Here is a 21,735-nt window from a genome sequence, read left to right as displayed (position 1 = left end):
CCGGGTTGGACACCTGCACCCTGCCGGGGTTGCAGGGGCGCGGGGGTGAGGGGAGGGAGTGGAAGAAAGTTGCTCAGCCCAGGTCCTGGAGGGACCGCGCTGAGTGGAAATCGAGCTATAAATGGGAACCCCTGGGGCCTCGCTAGTTTCTGCGCCCTGGGGAGGCGGGGCTCGGGACTCCTCTGAGCCTACAGGTCAGGAAGAGGGCTCCAGCGTGGCTGGGGAGGAGGGGGGACAGCTGGGACCCCCTAGAAGAGGGGGCTTCTGCTCTCCCCGTCTCAAACCCCCTCTTCAAAATAACCCTTTGCCTGCCTAGTTACTGCCACAAACCATAGCACATCTTAAGATCTAGGAATCCAGCCTCACAACCCCTGCTTTCCCAAGACCCTGCAGTCTGGGCTCAGCCCTTCGCCCCACTCAGCTGTGGTTGCCGGGCGACAGCTGGGAGGCTGGGAACCTCGCAGCTTGTCCTGATGGCTGCCTGCAGCCCAGCTGGGGTGTTCTCACGCTGCACGCTGGCGAGCACGCTGGCGAGCGCGCTGCGCAGCTACCGCGCAGATGGGTGGAACCCCCAGTGGGCTGAGGGGCGACTGTGGGCTTGGGACCCTGTGTCTGACGCTCCTGAGCCTGTTGGGACTGGGCGGGGGGGGGGGGGGGGGTGGTAGTCCATACTCAGGTTGTGTATTGTTCCTGAGCTCAGATTATTGAGTTTTTCCCTAAATAGCAGGCACTTGGACTTCCAGGGTTCTAAGACTGGCCGTGCAGATCTCTGATGACTGGGAAGTTGGGGACTCAACTAGGTCCTCTGCCTGCAGCAGGGTGCAGTTGGGAGAGGATGAAGGGGTCAGAAAATCTGGTCTTAGTCTTAGAGTCAGTGGATTTAAGCACCTATCTCTCTCCTACTCCCTGCACAGGCCCAGGGGGAGGACTTGAAAATCAATAGACTGTGAATGTCTGCTCTAAATTCTGTGGGGGTGGGGGAGAGAGGACATATCTCTTGGGAATGTGGGGAGAAGGGACTTCAGGCCTGAACTCCTGAGTCCTGGATCCTTGAGGCCTAGACTTGTGAGTCCTGGCCCAGACTCTGGGTTTGGGGGCCTGAACTCCGGGCTTCTGTTTTGGGGATCCAGCACCTGGATTTTAAAACAGGATGAGCTTGGAGCTAGCGTTCCCGAGGCTTGGGGAAGAAGTCAGGTAGTAAGGCTGTTTTTCTAGACACCTGATATCATTTCCCTTTCCTGACTCTCTGGGGCCTCAGGCATGGAAAGATGGAGAGCCTGAGGTCCCAGGAGCATGCAGAGAAGGAAAACAGCCAAAGTAGAGTGTGGAAGATTTGTGCTAATTAAAGGCCCCAGCAACTGACAGCTCTACACTCTGGCCTCGATGAACACCATCTGGTGAGGAGCCCTGTGACAGAGCCTCCTGCTCTGCATCCAGCTCATTCCCCAGGGGGTGTGGGCAGTTGGGAGAGAAAATGTGGGAGTGCAAGGATTTAATATGGGAGGGAAGAAGAAAGACTAGAGGCAGCATCAAGGATGGAACTGTAGGGGCTCAGCCCAGATGCCTCATTTTGTTCCTGGAGGAGGATCATATAGAAGGTCATGGCTGGGGTTCCAATTCCTACAGGAGATAAGCAGGCAGAAGAAGCTTTTCCTGTGTGAGCATGTATGAGCACACTGGGTTGGGCAGGGCAGAACAACCAACATACGGTTATAAAATTCAAAGATGTGGCAATCAGGAGAAACAAATAAAACAAAGTGTAGTGAAAGGATGACTGAGAATAAATATTTATTGAGCTCCTGGTGTGTGTGAGAGAGTATGGGGTTGGGGGTGGGGGAAGATAGAGATGAGAACAGCGACAGAAAAGTAGAGACTCATAGAGACATATATATAGAGAGAGACAGACAATGACATAGTTAAAGTTTGGCTGAGATTAACCACCTAATGGAGAGAGAGGAGAATAGAGAAAGACATGGAGACAAAAGAAACTCAGATAGAGAATGATAGAAAGATAAATCAAGCACTGACCAGTGTGGCTCAGTTGGGTGTATATTGACCTGTGCACCAATATTGTACTGTTGCTGGTTCAATTCCTAGTCAAAGCACATGCACAGATTGTGGGCTCAGTTCCTAGTAGGGGCAGTGCAGGAGGCAGCCAATCTGATGTTTCACTCTCACATTGATGTTTCTCTCTCTCTAAAAAAAAAAGAATCAATAAAAATAGAAAGATAAATAGAGATGGATAGATGGAGAGAGACAGACACAGAAGAGACAGGGAAAGACAGAGGGAAGTTACATGAGCTAGAAAGAACTCACAAGGCCCTTCCCATAGGGTCCCTAGCTGGGCTCAGTGCTATACCCACAGTTGGGGCTGGTGATCTTAGACACTACCCTTAACTCCCACCCACTCTGGCTGCCTTGTCCCCTGCACACTTGCACCTTAGACACTTATATACACTCACACACTCTGCACATGCTTTCACAGATCACAATTCACTCTCACTTTCCCCACACTCACACGAATGCTCACTCACAATGAACTTCACACACACGGGCACAGAAGGGGAAAGATATCTGCACTCTCCCAGTCTCATACACACTCTTGCACACTCCCCAGCAGATATCCCTAATGCCACTGAGGGCCAATGCTTACTCAGGGAAGGAAGGGACTTGCCAAGGTCATGTACCAGGGCAGGGAGGAGCCAGGCCCAGCGCTGTGCTCTCCATGCTGAGCTGGGACTGCTTGGGTCTGACTTGCACTCCCTCATGGTGTCATGGGGGCTGGGGAGGCACCAAGGAATATGCCTGGCATGTGCTGACAGGGGATTTCATGCTCCAGCTGGGCTGGGAGGAGCCTGCTGGACAGAGGTCTGGAGCTGGAGACTTGAGAGGGTGTCTCAGGAAGGTAGCAAGGCAAGGACAAGATCAGGCTGGGTCCCAGAATAAGGCTCAGCTCTGCTACTGACCTCATCGGCCTCATTGCTCTCATTGGCTCATAGGGCCTGCTGGACTCTGACAGCGGGTCTTCCCTGGGGGGCTGTGAGTGGTGAAAGGAAAGCAGGGATTGGGGTGGCAGAAAAGAAGAAAGACAAATAGAGACTTATGGGGAAGGAGAGAGGAGCTCAGAGAGAATGAGTGTGCATCTTAGGGAGAGAGAAATAGAGAGAAAGACAGAAAAAGGTAGAGTGGAAGGTACTCAGGGCAGGGAGAGAGATAGAAAGACAGAAGGGAAAAGAGAGGGAGAAAGTAAGAGAAGTAGAGATGGACTCATGGGAAGAAAGAAAAACAGAGAAAGAGAAGGAGACAGATGGCAAAAGAGAGACAAAGAGAAAAGCAAGAGACAGAGACATAGGGAGAGGGACCCAGAGAAAGCCAGGGGCAGACACAGGAGGCAGGCAGTGGGCACTGCAGGATCCACAGGCAGAGGGCATGGAATGGCCCTGAGGATCCCCATCTGGGCTCCCTTGCTCCTCATGGGAATGCTGACCACAGGTAAGTGGGATCCTGGCCTTGTGATCTAGTGTTAAGAGGCCCTCATTTCCCACTCACATTCTCCAGACAGACCCTCTGCCCTCTCCTGCTGACTTTTCTGTGTCCCCAGGCCTGGCCCAGTTGCAGATCCCTGCCTCAGCCTCCAGAGGCTTCTGGGCTCTGCCTGAAAACACGACAGTGGTGGAGGGGGCTGCCGCTGAGCTTCGATGTGGGGTCAGTGCCCCTGGCAGTGTCGTGCAATGGGCCAAAGATGGGCTGCTCCTAGGTCCTGACCCTAGGATCCCTGGCTTCCCGCGTTACCACCTGGAAGGCAACCCTACTAGAGGTAAGGAATCAGAGCCTGAGACCCTGAGCCGTTAGCAGAGGCTGACTGTGGCCCTGACCTTGGGTCCTATTTGCAGGTGAATTCCACCTGCATATTGAAGCATGTGACCTCAGTGACGATGCAGAGTATGAGTGCCAGGTCGGCCGCTCAGAGACAGGGCCTGAGCTCGTGTCTCCCAGAGTGATCCTCTCCATTCTGGGTATGGGTGAGAGATACCCCCTTCCCCCAGAACCCATGAGTCTGGACTTCTAGTCCTCTCCTACCCCAGGACGCAGGAGTACAAGCCCCCAGCCTCTCCTTCCTCAGATCCAGGTTACAGAACTGATTTCATGAGCAATGAGACTCAAAGCCCAAACCCTCATATCCTTCTCGGTGGTGGCGGCTTACCCCAGACCCTTTCTCACCAGTGCCCCCCAAGGCGCTTCAGCTGACCCCTGAGGCAGGGAGCACAGTCACATGGGTAGCTGGGCAGGAGTACGTGGTCAGCTGTGTATCTGGGGACGCAAAGCCAGCACCTGACATCACCTTCCTTCAAAGTGAGTGTGGATGAACTGCTAGGGGTAGTGTGAGGTCCTGGAGTTGGGAGGCGGTGTGCCTGCCCCATGTCCTCTTAGGGGCCCCAGAAAATATGACATTTCTGAGATGGGGACATGGCTTGAGGAGATGCTGAGGCCAGCATGGAATCTGGTGGATGGGAGGAGACATCCAGGGAAAGGCACCAAGGAGATCACAGAGCTGCTGGTCTGGGACTCAGGGAAGAGGCTGAGGCTCCAGACAGAGATATGGTGTCATCGTTGGTGCAAAAATGAAAAGCTGAGTAATAGATGTGGGTGATACATCCAACAAGGATGGGATGGGAGGGGAGGGGAGGGAAGAGGCCCAGGACCCAGCCCTGAGGACTCTGGGATTCAGGAAGTCCTGAATGTGTGGAGGGAATGGAGCTAGTGCTTTTCCTCCAGAACCAAGAGAGAGAGGGGGCAGTATGTCTACCCTATGACTTCCAGGCCAGGATCCCCAGGACCCACCTTGAGGAGAACCTGGCATCCCTTCTGCCCTCTTATTACCCCAAGGTGGACAAATAATTTCCGACATCACTACTAACGTGAATGAGGGATCCCAGGAGAAACTCTTCATCACAGAAGCCACAGCCAGGTATGGGAGTTGGGATGTCCTACCCTTAGCCTGGCTCCCAAATTTCTCCATGAAAATCCCATGCCCCAGGGATTCAAGCATGGAAACCTGGATCAGGTATGAATATCTGGGACCCAATTCTTCACTCTGACCCTCCAAAACTTCTTCATGGGAATCTCAGTTCCAGAGTATCAAGGACAAAGATTTTGGCCATGTTTGGGCCTCTGGGACCCCAATTCTCATTCCCGATCCCCCAAATCTCTTCCATGGAACTCCAGATCCTAGAAGAAATCAGCATGGAAACTTAGACCAGGTGTGGGGACCTCTTTACCCTAATTCCCCAGATTTAAGATAATTACTGAGTTTAGAACTCCAACCCCCTCCCCCCAGGGTGACACCCCAGAGCTCGGATAATGGGCAGTTACTGGTCTGTGAGGGGTCCAGCCCAGCTTTGGATATCCCCATCAAGGTTTCAGTCACCATGAATGTTCTGTGTAAGTGGGGAACTGAGTGGACTATGGCCTGGGGACAGGGAGTAGGAATTGGAGGTACTGGGGGCATACAGGGATTATGAATGGTTCTGGCTCTGAAAGAGAAACATGAGGGTTCAGACTGGGGAGCTTGGAAAGAGTGGATGGGCTGTCCAGGCCCACCAAGTGACTGCTGCTCTCCAGTCCCCCCAGGACCCCCTGTGATTGAGTGGCCAGGTCTGGAAGAGGGGCATGTGCGGGCAGGGCAGAGCTTGGAGCTGCTGTGCATGTCCCGAGGAGGGAATCCACCAGCTACACTGCAGTGGCTGAAGGTGAGGGCAGAAACAGGCATGAGGGTGGGGAGAAAAGCAGGTACAAGGAGCTGGCCCTGAGCTGATCCAGGTCTGTTCCTGTCTCCAGAATGGCCAGCCCATGTCCACAGCGTGGGGCACTGAGCATACTCAGGCAGTGGCCCGAAGCATGCTAGTAATGGTCATACGGCCAGAAGATCATGGGGTGAGGCTCAGCTGTGAGGCTCACAACAGCGTATCTAAAGAGATCCAGAAACGTGGGATCACGCTGCAGGTTACCTGTGAGTCCTGGTGCCAGGTGCCCATCTGTCAGTCCATGCACCAGAGAACCATTTGTTTGTGTCTCCAAAGCATGCCTGTCTAATACCAAAGACCTTGTCATCTGTCCCCAGTTCCCTGTCTTTCCGGGCTGGTCTGTGAGGCATCCAGCCCTGCTTAGCGTCTCTCTCCTCTGTCCATAATCCCTGCAGTTCCTCCCAGTGCTGTTACTATCCTGGGATCTGCATCCCAGTCTGAGAACAAGAATGTGACTCTCTCCTGCATCACTAAGTCCAGTCGCCCACGGGTCCTGCTGCGGTGGTGGCTGGGCTGGAGGCAGTTGCTGCCCACAGAGGAGACGGTCATGGAAGTGAGGCAGGGGCCAGGCTCCTGGGTCTGAGGGAGGAGGGAGTTGAGGGCATATCTCTTGGATCTAGGAGAGAATGCCTTGGGGAGCATGGACTGGGGCCTGGACCTCCTGGGTTACTGCTGGGGTATAGAGTGGAGTCAGGCCTCTGGCCCATGGATGAGGGTGCTCTAGTCCCTAGTTCTGAAGCTCTTCCCTGACAGGGCCTTCATGGTGGCCACATCTCCATGTCCAACCTGACGTTCCTGGTGCGACGGGAGGACAATGGTCTGACCCTCACCTGTGAGGCCTTTAGTGAGGCCTTCACCAAAGAGACCTTCAAAAAGTCACTCACTCTGAACGTGAAATGTGAGCCCCCATCCTAACCCCATGGGGTGGGCAGGGGACTGCCTCCTGACTTAGAGACCCTACTCTTGGGCCTCAGCCCAAAGAGAAAAGTCACTCTTTCTGTCTCAGATCCTGCCCAGAAGCTGTGGATTGAGGGGCCCCCAGAGAGACAGCCCCTCCGGGCTGGAACCCGGGTGAAGCTGGTGTGTTTGGCCATTGGAGGCAACCCAGACCCCTCCCTCACCTGGTACAAGGTCAGTGCCAAGCAAGGGCTAGGGTGGCCAGGAATGTGGGGAAAGGATGAGGCCCTGTCTCTTCAATTTTGGGAAATCTTGGAAAAAACTGAATTTCTTGAAAAATACTGGAGATTTCGAGTTTTGGCAGGGAATTGGAAAAGACACAGACAAATACCATAATAATTAAATTGAATCCAAGGGAAATCCTGGGAATTTTGGGAAATCAGTGAGAATCTTATCTCAAATGATGGAATTTTGGATCGGGATTGGGAATTCTATAGAAAAGGCAATTAATTTACTAACGGAAAATCTGGTGAAACCTCAGAATTCATATGAAATGGCAGAAATTTTAGGGAAAGACTAAGAATTCCAGGAACAAAGACAATGATGGGTAAAGACTAGAAATTTGGGGAAAGATAAGTAATTCCACAGAGCATTGAAAGTTCATTAATTAATATTAAATTGAATTCTTAGGATTTTGGGGTAAGTGAATAAAATTCTGGTAAATTTAAAAGGAAGTCTGACAGAATTCTGAGAAGATCTTGGGAATTTAGGGAGCTAGTGAAAATTCTAGGGGAAAAACTAGGAATTACAGGGGTGAAATGTAACTTCATTTAATTGGATGGAATTCGGGGGAAATGCCAAGACTTTGGATTCACACAAAGGATTCTAGTAAAAGATGAGGATAATAAGAGAATATTGGGAAAGGATTCAGAAATCTGTGGAAAGACAATTGAATTAAGGGAATGATCAAAAGAAATTTGGGGGGAAAGTGGGAATGCTAAGAAAAAGAACCAAAGATAGGAAAAAATGAAGGAATTCTGGGAAAGGCTTGGGATTCCAAGGGAGTTTCCTAGAGTTTGGTGTTTAGTAAATGTAGCTGGAGTGGATTTTGAGGACTGGGCCTGCGGGTTGGCAGGGGCACCAACAATCGCAGGCCTCCGGAAACAGAGGAGGCGGGACATGGGTGAGGCGGTGGAAACCGAGGAGGGATCAGACAGCAAAACAGCGGGGCTTGGGAGGCCCAGGTTAGTCAGGAGAGATTCCAGCTTGGGGGTGATCAGTTCCAGTCTCTTTCTCTGCCCTAGCAAGGTGCTCGCGGAAGGGGGCGCCTTTTCCTCATCACACAGGCTTTATCTGGGCTAGTAGCTGCCCATCCAATGGGGGCGTCTCGGGCGGAACGGCAGGACTACACGGTCCTCTAGTCAGTCTCCGCCCTCAGGACTCACGCCCGGTGACCGAACCGCGGCTGCCCCAGGAGCCGCGGCGGGTGCAGCTGGGAAATCTGGAGAAGTCAGGGAGCACCTTCTCCCGTGAGCTGGTGCTCGTCACGGGTCCATCGGACAACCAGGCCAAGTTCACGTGCAAAGCGGGCCAGCTCAGCGCGTCCACGCAGCTTGTGGTGCAGTGTAAGGGCTCCAATGGCCGGGTTGATCCGGAGGGCTCGGCCAGAGGGTAACTGAGCCAGAGCCGGTCTGGGGGAGGGGTGCGGGGCTGGGCCCGGCCTGGTGTCAGGACCTGGGCCCCCTCTTCACCCCTGAATCTCACTCCTCTGGTCTGACCCGTTCTCGAAGTTCCTCCAACTAACTTGACGATCCTGGCCAACGCGTCGGCGCTGCGCCCCGGGGATGCCTTAAACTTGACGTGCGTCAGCATTAGCAGCAATCCTCCGGTCAACTTGTCCTGGGACAAGGAAGGGGAGAAGTGAGAGTGCGAGCGGCCCGTCCCCCCACCCCCACCCCCTTGCTCTGGCCAAGTCCCTGTACCTTCGGAGTCCCGCTCCTGCCCTGCCTGCTGTCCTGCCCAGTAGCCATCCCACCTCTGCCTGTGCTCCCACCTCCGCGCCAGCCTAACATGACCCCCGCCCCCGCCCTGTCCACAGACTGGAAGGCGTAATCTCACTGCCCCGGAGCGCCCCATTCAAAGGCTCTGCCGCCGCCAGGAGCATCCTTCTGAGAATGTCATCTGGTGACCATGGCCACCGTGTGACCTGCCGCGCCCACAGCATTCAGCTTCGGGAAACCGTGAGCGCCTTCTACCGACTCAACGTGCTGTGTATGTGTGCTGACCTGAAGGCCTGGAACCCCTCCATTCCCTCCTGACCCCATATCACTTGGGTCTTCACGTTGGTACTGTCCTTGACCTCCATCCTAAACCTTAAAACTTTCCTGACCTTTATCCTGATCACAGCCAGGCATCAACTCCTATCCTGCCCAAACCCCCTCTTGCCTTTGTCCTCATAACTCCTGGCAGTGATTCCCATTCTGAACACTCTATCCATCCTTAAACCTGACTCTGCCCTCTACCCCTTTCCTAAACTGGATCTTAACCACTAACCTCCAAGCTTAATTCTGTACTTGTCCAACTGAATTTAGTTACAAACCCGATTTTAAACCTGTACCTGACCTCAGATTTGTCCCAGTCCCAAACCTTAACAACAATCTTGACTCCCAATGGTCCCCCCTCCGCAGACCCTCCAGAGTTCTTAGGGGAGCAGGTGTTTGTGGTAACTGCAGTGGAGCAGGGCCAAGCACTGCTGCCTGTGTTAGTGTCTGCCAACCCGGCCCCGGAGGCCTTCAACTGGACCTTCCGTGGTTACCGCCTCAGCCCAGGTGCAGGAATGGGCATGGAAAGGGGTACAGGTCTTCAGAAAGGGAGCACCTGGCAAACCCCTCACCCTGACCTCTCCCAGCTGGTGGGCCCCGGCATCGCATCCTGTCTGGTGGAGCTCTGCAGCTATGGAATGTGACCCGCGCTGACGATGGCTTCTATCAGCTGCACTGCCAGAACTCGGAAGGCACTGCTGAAGCTCTAGTGCGGCTAGATGTACACTGTGAGCCCCCTTCAGCACCCTAGGAAATAGGCAGCTCTGGGAGCCCCCCCATCATGGAAATGACATCCACCCAGGAACCTTGCTCACTGTGGAGTCTTCTTATTCTGGAAGCTCTGCCCACCCAGGGATATTCACCCATCCTGGAAACCTCTCACTCTGGAAGCCCCAACCTTAATGCAAACATGCCCACTTTGGCTACACTGCCCACTAGAGAGATCCTACACGATTTCTGTCCAGACAGGGAATCCACCTACATGGATCTACCTGTTAAGCCCACTGTGGAAGCCCCACCTCCATGCAATTCTGGAAGTCCACCCAACCTACCCTCATCACCATAGAGGCACAGTACAGGATCAGGACAACCTCACTAATCCTGGGAACTATTCCAAGTGTTCCATATAAAGGGCAGACTGTATCATACCCATAACTTCCAGGGACACCTCTAAGATACCTCTCCCACCTGGGACCCTCTTCCACCATGGCCTGTCTGGGTCCAAGTGCTTTCCCCAAGTTTCTGCCTCCTTTTCCAGATGCTCCCACCATCCGAGTTCTCCAGGACCCCACTGAGGTGAATATTGGGGGTTCTGCAGATATAGTTTGCACCGCTGATGCCAATCCCATCCTTCCAGGGATGTTCAGCTGGGAAAGACTGGTGAGGATCCAATCTTTGGTAAATGGAGGTGGGGCTGGGAAATGTGGTTTCTTAACTGTCAGCTCCTTGGGAAGAAGGATCACATCTATATGGCCCTGAATAACTGTATACATGTCAGGGCATTCTCCAAGAACTAACTGTTGAATGGCAGATGCATGATGGATTACTGAATAGATAACCAGGTGGGCAGGTGAATGGATATGTAGTTTGATAGGTAAATGGGTCGATGAATAGGTGGATAGATGGATGAGTAGATGGAACAACAGATAAACAAATGGACAAGTGAATGAATGGATAAAAGGGTAAATGGATGGCTAGATATTCGAATGAGAAAAATGAGTAGATGAATGGATTAGATTAGAAAGTAGATGGATGGGTAGATACTCCATCAGTATAAAGATGTCTGTGGAAGGATGATAAATAAATGGATGAAGAGATGGAAAGATGGATGTATTGATAAACAGATAAATGTACTTATGAATGTGTGCATATATGAGTGAATAGATAAGACAGATGGTGGAGAGATGAAAGGGCAAATGGATAGATATAAGGAAAACAAATGGTTAGATGAATGAATGGGTAAATGGATGAATGGATGGAAGGAAAGGTGGATGGATTGGTAGACAAGTGGATGAATAGGTGCATGGTTAAATAGATGAATAGGTGGATAAATGTCTCTATGAATGAATGGTTGGATAAATGTGTAGGTGGATGGATGGATGGATGGATAGATGGATGATAGGGGGGATTTTTTTCTTTGCTATCTCTATAAAGAATGATTGTGGCTAGGAGAATGAGGCTACAGAAGGGACCCAGTTTTGGGAATAATGGAACTGGGGCAAGATTGGAGGCCATCTCCCTGAGTCTTGGGCATCCAGGGAGAAGAGGAGGAGGACCGGAGCCTAGATGACATGGAGAAGATATCAAAGGGGTCCACAGGGCATCTTCGTATTCACAATGCCAAGCTGGCTCAGGCAGGTGCTTACCAGTGCATCGTGGACAATGGTGTGGCACCTCCAGCCCGAGGGCTGGTCCGACTTATCGTCAGATGTAAGTAACACCCATAACTCTGACTTCAAGGGCTGCCACTAAACCTACAGCTCTCATGTCCTTCCAAATACTTCATGCTGACCTCCAACCTCTCCTAGTTTCCCCCCAGGTAGAACACCCCACACCTCTAACTAAGGTGGCTGCAGCTGGAGATAGCACCAGTTCCGCCACCCTCCACTGTCGTGCCAGAGGTGTCCCCAACATTGTCTTCACTTGGACTAAAAATGGGGACCCTCTGGATCTCCAGGATCCCAGGTGAGCCCAGGCCCAGCCAGATAACACTCCAGCCCCAGTCACGCTCCCTGAGTTCCTGTCATACCTCCTCTCCAGGTACACAGAACACACATACCACCAAGGTGGAATCCATAGCAGTCTCTTGACGATTGCCAACGTTTCTGCAGCCCAGGATTATGCTCTCTTCACATGCATAGCCACCAACCCCCTTGGCTCAGACCACACCAACATTCAACTCGTCAGCATCAGTACGCTGGGAGAGGACTGTGAGGGTGTTGGGAAGGTGCTTCCTGGGTCAAGCCCCAAGTCTCTAATTGGTCCCATATTGGCAGTGTTTCTGAAACCAGTGTCTTAGTAAGAATGGAGTTTTTGCCTGACCTGAAAATTCTAATAGAGACTGGATCTGCAGGGAACCCACAACAACCAAAAAAAAAAAAAAAAAAAAGAAAGAAAGAAAGAAAGAAAGAAGGGGGGTCTTAATGGCCCAAGCAACTTAAAGGTAGATTTTAAGGAGTCACTGAATCTAGGTTCAGCTGTCATCAAGAACTCTCCGTCTATCAGGTCTGCTTTTCTCTGTTGGCTTTATTATAAGGCTTCTCATAGTGGGCTGTTAGATTTCCCAGGAAACAGAATTTTTTTCTTCTCTTAATAGTGTATGACAAACAACAACAAAAAAGAGAATAGTGGCATGAAAATACTGGGATTAAGGTTTATTGGTTCTACTGAGCTCCCAGCCATAAACCAATCATGTGATCCAGGGAAGGTGACACTTCTGTTGTCCAGGCCCTGTCACATGTCCATCCTGTAGGTGGAGTCACTTCTATCAGAAGCATATGGCCTGAGAATGTGGGCAAATGTTTCTCCAAAGGACACTCAGGGTTCTGTAACCAGAATAAGGGGAATGGATGTGAGATAAGCACACAAAAAATCCACTGCAAGAAACATATATATTATACAGTTGATCCAGTCATTCAGGGACATGTACAGAATGGGTCAGAAATATGAGTCACCCAATGAGCACGTTCTCAGCCAGGTAGAACAAAGCCACAGGCTTCCTTCTTGTTTAAGCTCTCATATGTAAATAAGTGCCCTTTTTGAAGCCTATTTGGTGCCACATATGTTTGTGCTCTTTATTAGTAGCTTTGCTATTTAAAATGGCTTCCAAGCATAGTGCTAAAGTGCTACCTGCTGTTCGTAAGTGCAAGAAGGCTGTGATATGCCATATGGAGAAAATACTTCTGTTGGAAAAGCTTCGTTCAAGCATGGGTAGAGCTGTTGGCTATGAGTTTAATGTTAATAAATCAACAAAATATGTTAAATAAGGTGCCTTTCAACAGAAAAACACAAACAAGATCATGTAGTGGTTGTTTAATAAAAATATTTGACTAGAGTTTTGTAGGAACCTGACCCTGCATTTCTCCTGGAAACAATCGTATGGTATTTGTTAATTCAGTGTCCACAATAACTTTATAGAACATAACTACCACAAATAATGAGAATTGACAATACATTTAAAATCATTCTTAGGAAGCCCTAGCTGGTTTAGCTCAGTGGATAGAACATTGACCTGTGGACTGAAGGGTCCCAGGTTTGATTCCCATCAAGGGCACATGCCCGGAGTTTCGTGCTCGACCCCCAGTAGGGGGCATGCAGGAGGCAGCCAATCAATGATTCTCTCTCATCATTGATGTTTCTATCTCTCTCTCCCTCTCCTGAAATCAATAATAAAAAATTCTTAGGAAGAATCTGGAAGGAATCTTCCAGAATCCTTTTGTATCCTCTGACTACTTTCCTCATCCTTTTCCTTAAAGGCCGCCCTGATCCTCCATCCAGATTAAAGGTTGTGAGTGTGACCCCATACTCGGTGGGACTTGAGTGGAAGCCTGGCTTTGATGGGGGCTTGCCACAGAGGTTCCAAATCAGGTTGGTTCCTGTTAAGACAAGAAGGGGTGGCAGCCAACAGAGCTGGGGCACCCCCTTGAATGGCAGACCTCTCTCTCTTGCAGGTATGAGGCTCTGGAGACCCCAGGGTTCCTCTACATGGATGTCCTACCACCCCAGGCCACCACCTTCACACTGACTGGGCTGCAGCCTTCTACACGATACAAGATCTGGCTGCTGGCCAGTAATGCGCTGGGAGACAGCGGACTAGCTGACAAAGGATCCCAGATCTCTATCACCACCCCAGGTCAGAAGAAACAGTTTTGGGCAGAGTTCTTCAGAGGACTTAAAGGGTGGCATAGTGAAGTCAGTGCTATTATTACCCTTTTACAGATGAAGAAACTGAGGCTCAGAGAGATTAACCTGAGCATGTTGACAGCAACCTTAGCATATTGTCAAAGGTCACACAGCTGGAAGGAGGTAGAGATGAAATTAAAACTCAGGCAGATGATCTCCAGAGACTAGATTTTAGTAACTGAATGATACTGTCTGAATGTAACTAATGACACCGGAAAATTAGAAAAGGGTTTGAATTGAATGAAAATGAAAACATTTGAAAATTGTGGGGTGCAGCTAAAGCAGTGCTTTGCAGGAAATTTATAGTATTAAGTGTTCATATTAGATTTTAAAAAGATGGTCTCAAATTGATACTGTAAGAAACTAGAAAAAGAAGAACATTAAACACAAAGTAAACAAAAGGAAGGAAATAATAAAGGTAAGAACAGAAATTTGTGAACTCAAAAATGGAAGAACAGTAGAAAAATCAATGAAACCAAAAGCTGCTTCTTTGAAAAGATCAATAACATTTATAAAGTTGATCAAGGCAAAAGAGAGAAGACATGAGTTAACCAATATCAGGAATGAAAGAGAGGACATTACATTAAGGGGATAATAAGGAAGTATTAGTTGAGAACAAATTTAGGTCAATAAATCAGCAACTTTGATGAAATGGACAAGTTCTTTGAATATGACTAATGAGAACATTTTTGCCTCTGACAAGCCAATCAGTAGTGTAATGGCTAATCACAGTCTTATTCTGACAAACCTGGGTTCAAGTTCCAGCTCTGCTGAGTCCTAGTTGTGAGACCGTAAGCAAGTTACTTTACCTCTTAGAGCCTCAGTTAAACCTCTTGGAGCCACAGTTTCTCAAAATAAGGTATGCCTTAGTTCTGAAAGCAAGGTTTATCTCACACAGTTGTGAGGATTAAATAAATAAATATATCTGAAGTGTTTAGAACAGGGCCTTGTACAAAGTAAGTGCTTGCCCCATGAAAGCACCCTCTTTCTATCTTCCCCTTTCTGACAGAGCAGCCTTTTACCCATAGATGTATGGATCCCTTCCCATCTCTAAAATATTCCCTTCTCTCTCTCCTGCCTCCCACCCCATTCCAGTCTTCCCTTTAAGAACTAAAGCATAAAGTATGTCACTCAACTCCCTTGATCTAGAATTTATACCTCTATTAAGGGATCCTGAGAGCCAGCATGTTTTTTAGTTAACCTGAAAAACTGACAATTCATGTTAAAAGAACCTTGCACACCATAAAACACTAAGCAACAATTATTATTCTTATAGGCATTAGAATAGTTTTTAATAGTATTATCCTTATCAGCAATTTCCAGTTCATCTTGAAATATTCCTAAGAAGCCATAAATCAGTTCCCATGAGTATCAAAATGGGATGAAAAGCTTAATAGGAAGCTGAGATATTTAAGGCTTATCCCAGATTTTTTATGTTAATTCACAATCTTTTCATCCACCCCCTAGGTCTAGACCAGCCTTCTGGAGAACCTAAATACCAGCTGCCCACAGAGAAGCCTGCAGGTAAGTCCTCAATCCCCTGCAAATTCCTCTCTCCCCTGAAAATAGAACTTTCTGGTTTCTAACCCTGTCTCCTCTGCCTTATGGACACAGTCCCTTAATGCTATTCCTGTGGCCCAAAACCATTTCCTCAGTTCTTACTCTTGCCTGAAAGAATTACCTGATTTTATTCCCCATGTAGAGCCTGTATCAGTTGGCTTTTGCTGCATAACAAACTACCCTAAACATGGGCACTTAGAGCAACAAACATTTCTCATGATTCTATGAGTGGCTGAGCAGTTCTAGTCTGGGCTCCAGTCAGTTGGCAGCGCAGCTGGGACTGGTTGGTCCAGGATGGCCTCCCCTTCACATATCTGACAATATGGCTCTTTGTTGGGACAATGGAGATAACTGGGCCACATATCTCTCCTTGGTTTGTTCACATGGGGTTGGTCACAGGCGTCTCAAGAGCAGCAAGAGAGGGCAAACTCTGATTTACAAGCACCTTTCAAGTTTCTGATTCTGTCACATTTGCTGTTGTCTCAGTGACTGATGCAAGTGACATGGCTCAACTCCAAATCAGTGTGGAAGGGGACTACTTAGGAGTATGGATACAGGGGGAAAATTATGACCATTTTGCAAACAATCCCCTTCAAAACCTAAGGAAAAGGTTGCAAATGACAGAAATTTGGCTGTTCTCAGTAATAAAAGGAACTACTTGGCTCATGAAATTAAAAATTCCAAGTATGGCTGGATTCAGGTCCTTAAATTTTTCACCAAGAATCTATTTATCACCCTCTCTCAACTTTATCTTCATCTCAAGATGACTTCCTTCTCAGGTTCTTTCATCACAGGTACAAAAAAGTATCACTCCTCCAGCTTTCATTCCACTTCTTAGCAGTCTGCAGAGGAGTGTCCTAAATGTTCGAGCAAAAATCTACCTTGGGTCAAATGCTGGTCTCTGAAATGATCACTATGAAAAGCGGGAGGAGTACTGTTTTGGCCAGGCTGGGCCATGTGTCCTCTATGAGTTCCACAGAACCATACCAAATGAGAGCGGGGGAGTGGCTATTTTCTCAAAGGAAAATGAGAGCTGTTAGCAGAAGAGGGGGAATGAATCCTGAACAAATGTCTACTTAGAAGGACTTAGTCTTGTCCTCAGAGATACAGCAGAGGAGTCTGATATTGTCTAGGATGTAAGTTTGTGCAAAGAGGAAGTCATTTGGGATAGAGTTGGAAGGGTGAATGAAAGTTGAGAAGGAAGGACATTTAATGATAGACAATTGACTATTTCAAGTTTTTGTGGAAATAGCATGGTTAGTTTGTGTGGCTGGAGGGTCTAATACCAGGGTTTATGGTTGGTGGACAAGGCTGGAGTTGTTGTAAGAGGCCAGATCACAGAAGGTCTTGAATCCCCAGCTAAGGAGCTGAAGTTCCTGTCTGAGTTCCTACATGGGGCTCAGGCAAAAGAAGGACCCTCTGCTAGTGATTTGACTTGAGAAAGGAGCCACCTGCCCTGGGGTGGCAAGGAGTGGACATGGAAACCCCAGTCCATCTGCTTCCCTGACCTATGAAGAGGGGCTTTGCCTGGTCAGGGATGGCTTTTCTCAGAGAACTCTGCTCTGAACTTAGAGTCAGTTGTTTTGAATTCACTAAGGGGGGTCCCTTCTGCTCTCAGACTCCTCAGAGCTGCCCCTGATGCCTGTGCTGTTCGCTGTTGGGGGTCTTCTGCTGCTTTCTAATGCCTCCTGTGTTGGAGGATTTCTCTGGCAGCGGAGACTAAGGCGTCTTGCTGAGGGTGAGGAGACCCTTTCCCTGCTGGGGTTGAGGCCCAAGGGTGATGGGGAGCCCTGGAGCTATATTGAAGGTCTTCCAGGGCCAGGTGGGCTTAGGGGGGTGTCTCTAACCCCCCCTTTTTTACTTCCCTCAGGCATCTCAGAAAAGACAGAAGCAGAGTAAGTAGGAATATTTTTCTATAAAAAGGCTCTGAGGGAGGAGGTTTGGGAGTGATGGGTGTCCAAGGGTCAACACCCAACTGCCCTCCATACCTCTAACCTGAAAGGTCGGAGGAGGGCCCAATCAGGAATGAATATGAAGAGAGCCAGTGGACTACAGACCTGGACAATCAAAGCTCCACAGTGAGTGGGGTTGCTCCTGACAGCCCCAGTGACAGGGCACTGACAGTGACTAAAATCCCATTAGCTTCAGGTTATTGACCTTTCCAGGGAGTCAAAGGATGAAAAAACTATCTTGTTTTTTTTTGGGGGGTGGGTGGGGTGTTGACAGGTTAGCACAACAGACATAGAGCCATATTATCACTCCATGAAGGATTTCAACCCCCAGCTGCCACCAACACTGGAGGAGGTATCTTATCCCAGAGGTGAGTTATGACCACATCAGAACTCCCCCACTCATAGATACTTCTGACATATGGATTGGGTACATGATCATTCCTTCTTTCTACTCCAACTCCAGGTTTCACAGGTCTTGAGGAGGAGAATATGGCTTTTCCAGGGCACCTATATGATGAAGTGGAAAGAATGTATGCCCCTTCTGGGGCTTGGGGACCCCTCTACGATAAAGTACAGATGGTGAGATTTGTAGCTGCAGAAGTCTTTCCTGGCTAGTGCCCAAAACCCACATTCTACTACTTAGGGTAAGCTAGCTGCTATAACAAACAGGCCTGGCAATAACCCAGTGCCCTAAACAAGACAGTCTATTTTTTTCTTACACAGTAGTCAGAAATGAGTGGCCCTGCTGCACATGGTTATTACAGAATCCAAGTTCTTTCCATTATGGTCCTCTGCCATCCCCTAGCACATCATCCAAGTTTGCATTGATGGGCCAGTTCACTGGGGGCTTCAACCAGTGGAAGAGGAAAAGAGTGTGATGGAGGAACAACTATGCCTTATGCTCCAGGCCCAGAAATTACACATTCTACTCATTCTCCTGGTGAGAACATGGTCACATGGCCAAATCTAACTACAAAAGAGGCTGAGAAATGTAGTCTAGCTTGGCAGTTTTATGTCTTACTACAGTTATATTATTGTGGAAGAAAAAAGGTATGCATTTTGTTGGATAGTTAGCCATCACCACTACACTGGTTAATCAGAGAGATACAGAGGGAAAAATTTTGACTCATTCAGTCAAAATATCAAGGCATAGAATTGTCTTCAGACCCACACAGCTGGACCAAGAATTTCCTCCTTAAAGATTTCCCCAGTAAATCCAGGTTTGAATCCTATTAGACCGGAAACCTTCAAGGAAAAAGAATGCCTCTTTCCATTAGCTCCAAAGCCCCAATGCTGACACTTATTGGTCTAGCGTGGGTCACATACTCATCACTGAACTATTGAGGCAGGGGGTGAAATATGCTAATTAGACAGGTCTGGATCAGTGCAGGGCATTAGGGAGTAGGAGCCAGCCCCACTCAATGGACTGGATTGAGAGTGAGAGAGTGGCAGAGAGAACAGAAGTGAGCATGGTAGCAGAACAGGCAAAAGCAACAGACAGGCACTTTATCATCAACTAACCCCCACTAACTGCCTCACAGTAAGGGAGGTGGGGCAGAACACCTGACTTTTGGTGTAGCCTTGGCGAATCCCGGCACCTCTGGGCCAAAGATTTCCCGCTGTAACACTGTCCCAGATCGGGCGCTGTTCTCCCTACCAGGATGGACAAAACTAGTATAAAGTGCTGTCCATGGTGCTGAACCACTTTTTCTGTAAAGGACCTGATAATAGATATTTTGGGCTTTGCAGGACATTCTGTCCTCAAAACTACGAAACTCTGCCATTGTAGTGTGAAAGCATCCATAGACAATACATAGACAAATGAGTGTGGCTAAGTTCCAATAAAACTTTTTTTTGGACACTGAATTTGAATTTCATATGTCACAAATATTATTCTTCCTTTGATACTTTTCCAGCCATCAAAAAACGTAAAACTGTTCTTAGCTTTTGAACACTACAAAAACAGGCAGCAGGCCATACTTTGGCCCCTGGCAAATCTGCTGAAAAGTTTTCTGAGTGGAAACAATCGTTTCTCCCAAACTTAGGGCAAAGTACATCCCCCGTAAAGACTGCTCTATGCGGTCTTTTTTCTTTTCCATTTTGTGAGGAAATGTTTTGGCAATTCATAGGACTAATAGAATCACAACTCACATTTCACAATTCCCTTAGCTAGTATCATGGGCTTTTAAAAGTTTCATAATCTTACATTAAAATTCTTTTTCAGACTGCAAATCATGACATATCTTGGTCTTGCTTAAAAATAATCCAGTTAGGTCCACCAGTGTGGCTCAGTGGTTGAGCATAGACCTATGAGCCAGGAGGTTCGATTCCTGGTCAGGGCACATGCCCAGGTTGTGGACTCGATCCTCAGTGTGGAGCATGCAGGAGGTAGCCAATCAATGATTCTCTCTCATCACTGATGTTTCTATCTCTCTCTTCCTCTCTGAAATCAATAAAAAATATATTAAAAATAATCCAGTTAGTGGGGGTAGAGGATGAGAATATAGAGATATAGATAAATCAAGATTGACCAAGGGTTGATATTATCAAAGCTAGGTGATGGTATGTGGGGGTTCATTATAATCACTCTCATCTTTTTATATGTTGGAATTTCCCCCCATAATTAGAAGGTGAAACGTTTTATTCTCTGGGAAGTTGAGTATGAGTGTATCCTCCAGAGCTGCAATGATGACCCATAGGGCATCTCTCTATGGTTCTAACTCCGCCTTTGTTTGTCAGGACCCCTGTGACCTCCACTGGTCTGAGGACAAATATGAGGATCCAAGAGGAATCTATGATCAAGTGGCAGGAGACTTGAATCCTATGGAACCTGATTCTCTACACTTTGAGCTGGGGGGACATCTGGTGTGACAGGCTTCTCAACACCGTTTTCCTACACTTGCAGGACATAACATTTCCGTGGTACTTTTCATTCCAGCCTGGGCTGAACTTGTGAGTTCCATAAGACACAAAGGGACTGGACTTTTTCAGAAGAGGACATGGGGGACTGTGTGTAAATGGCAAAAATGATTCAAACTGGTGTCAAAATATAAACAAGGCTCCTCCTGGGGTTACTTTTAGAAATGAAACTTCTCTGAAGGGACACAGTGAATTGTAAAAAACATCTCAATAATGAAAAGTTATTCTGAGGGGTTTTATGCTTTTTCAGATATGGAAAAAGACATTAAAAACTAAGCTCATTTATGGCTTAACTGCATCTGAAATAGGTAGTAATAAGTAGAATGTATGAACTATTCTTGTGTCCTACTTGTTGTATTACTTTTCAGTAGCTCTAGCCGGTTTTGCTCAGTGGATAGAACGTCAGCCTGCAAACCAAAGGCATGTACCTTGGTTGCAGGCTCCTCCCTAGCCTGGGCCCTGGTCGGGGCTCATGCAGGAGGTAATGTGTTTCTCTCAAATCAATGTTTCTCTCTGTCTTTTCCTCTCTCTTTCACTCTCCTTAAAAATCAATGGGAAAATACCCTCAGGTGAGGATTAACAAAACCAACAAACAAACAAAAAAGCATAATGTATAAACCAGTACATACATGTAAACATAAATAGACTCTGCAGAAAATAAAATACACTATCAAAACAAGCTAGAAATAAATGAATGCATACTGCATAATTTCACTTACAGAAATTCCAAAATAGGCAAAATTAACCTATGGCGAGAAGATTGGTGGTTGTCTGGGGCCATGAAAAGGGAATTGACTGTAAAAGGGCATGGGGGAATTTTTTTTTGGGGGGGGATGGAAATGTTCCATATCATGATTGTAATGCTGGTTACATGGGTGTATAGATTTATCAAAGATCATTAAACTGTACAGTTAAGGTGAGTGCGTTTTGTGGTACATAAATTATACCTTAATAAAGGTGACTTTAAAAACAGGCTCCATAATAAAGCAGCACAGCGAGATAATTCTTATTCTTTACATTGAATAGCAGGAAAACATATCAGAAATCTATTTCCATGGAGAACAGGGTATAGTTAGGTATAATCTTTTTTAGGTCTCCACTCCTACTTTACTTTTTAAAAATATATTTTATTGATTTCAGAGAAGAAGGGAGAGGGAGAGAGAGATAGAAACATCAATGATGAGAGAGCATCCTTGATTGGCCGCCTCCTGCACGCCCCACACTGGGGATTGAGCCCACAACCCAGGTATGTGTCCCGACCAGGAATCAAACCATGACCTCATAGGTTGATGCTCAACCACTGAGCCATACCAGCCAGGCCTGTATGTTGCTTTTTAATTTTGTTGCTTGTTTTTTGCTGTGAAGAAGCCTTAAAATTTG

The 21,735-nt window shown here is 48.0% G+C and overlaps 1 protein-coding gene across 1 annotated transcript; it reads left to right on the top strand.

Moving 5' to 3' along the window:
• Positions 1-3,269: 3,269 nt before the first annotated feature.
• NPHS1 (NPHS1 adhesion molecule, nephrin) lies at positions 3,270-21,274 on the top strand (the record flags this gene model as incomplete). Its single annotated transcript, XM_080644635.1, has 29 exons — positions 3,270-3,492; positions 3,602-3,817; positions 3,894-4,016; positions 4,225-4,353; positions 4,888-4,969; positions 5,339-5,442; positions 5,623-5,750; positions 5,839-6,010; positions 6,200-6,357; positions 6,558-6,702; positions 6,811-6,935; positions 8,140-8,326; positions 8,492-8,621; positions 8,800-8,972; positions 9,389-9,529; positions 9,610-9,750; positions 10,281-10,402; positions 11,281-11,452; positions 11,551-11,707; positions 11,783-11,934; positions 13,498-13,609; positions 13,693-13,874; positions 15,392-15,448; positions 17,103-17,222; positions 17,355-17,379; positions 17,487-17,562; positions 17,711-17,804; positions 17,900-18,015; positions 20,176-21,274. 29 exons carry the CDS (start codon positions 3,270-3,272, stop codon positions 20,305-20,307), a joined length of 3,894 nt encoding a protein of 1,297 aa, XP_080500761.1. The 3' UTR covers positions 20,308-21,274.
• Between the last annotated feature and the right edge of the window lie 461 nt (positions 21,275-21,735).

Source organism: Plecotus auritus (genome assembly GCF_963455305.1).
Source record: "Plecotus auritus genome assembly, chromosome: 10".
In the NCBI taxonomy this organism is placed as follows: domain Eukaryota; kingdom Metazoa; phylum Chordata; class Mammalia; order Chiroptera; family Vespertilionidae; genus Plecotus; species Plecotus auritus.
Note: the sequence above shows the minus strand (reverse complement) of the source record. Positions and strands in the feature narration are given on the sequence as shown.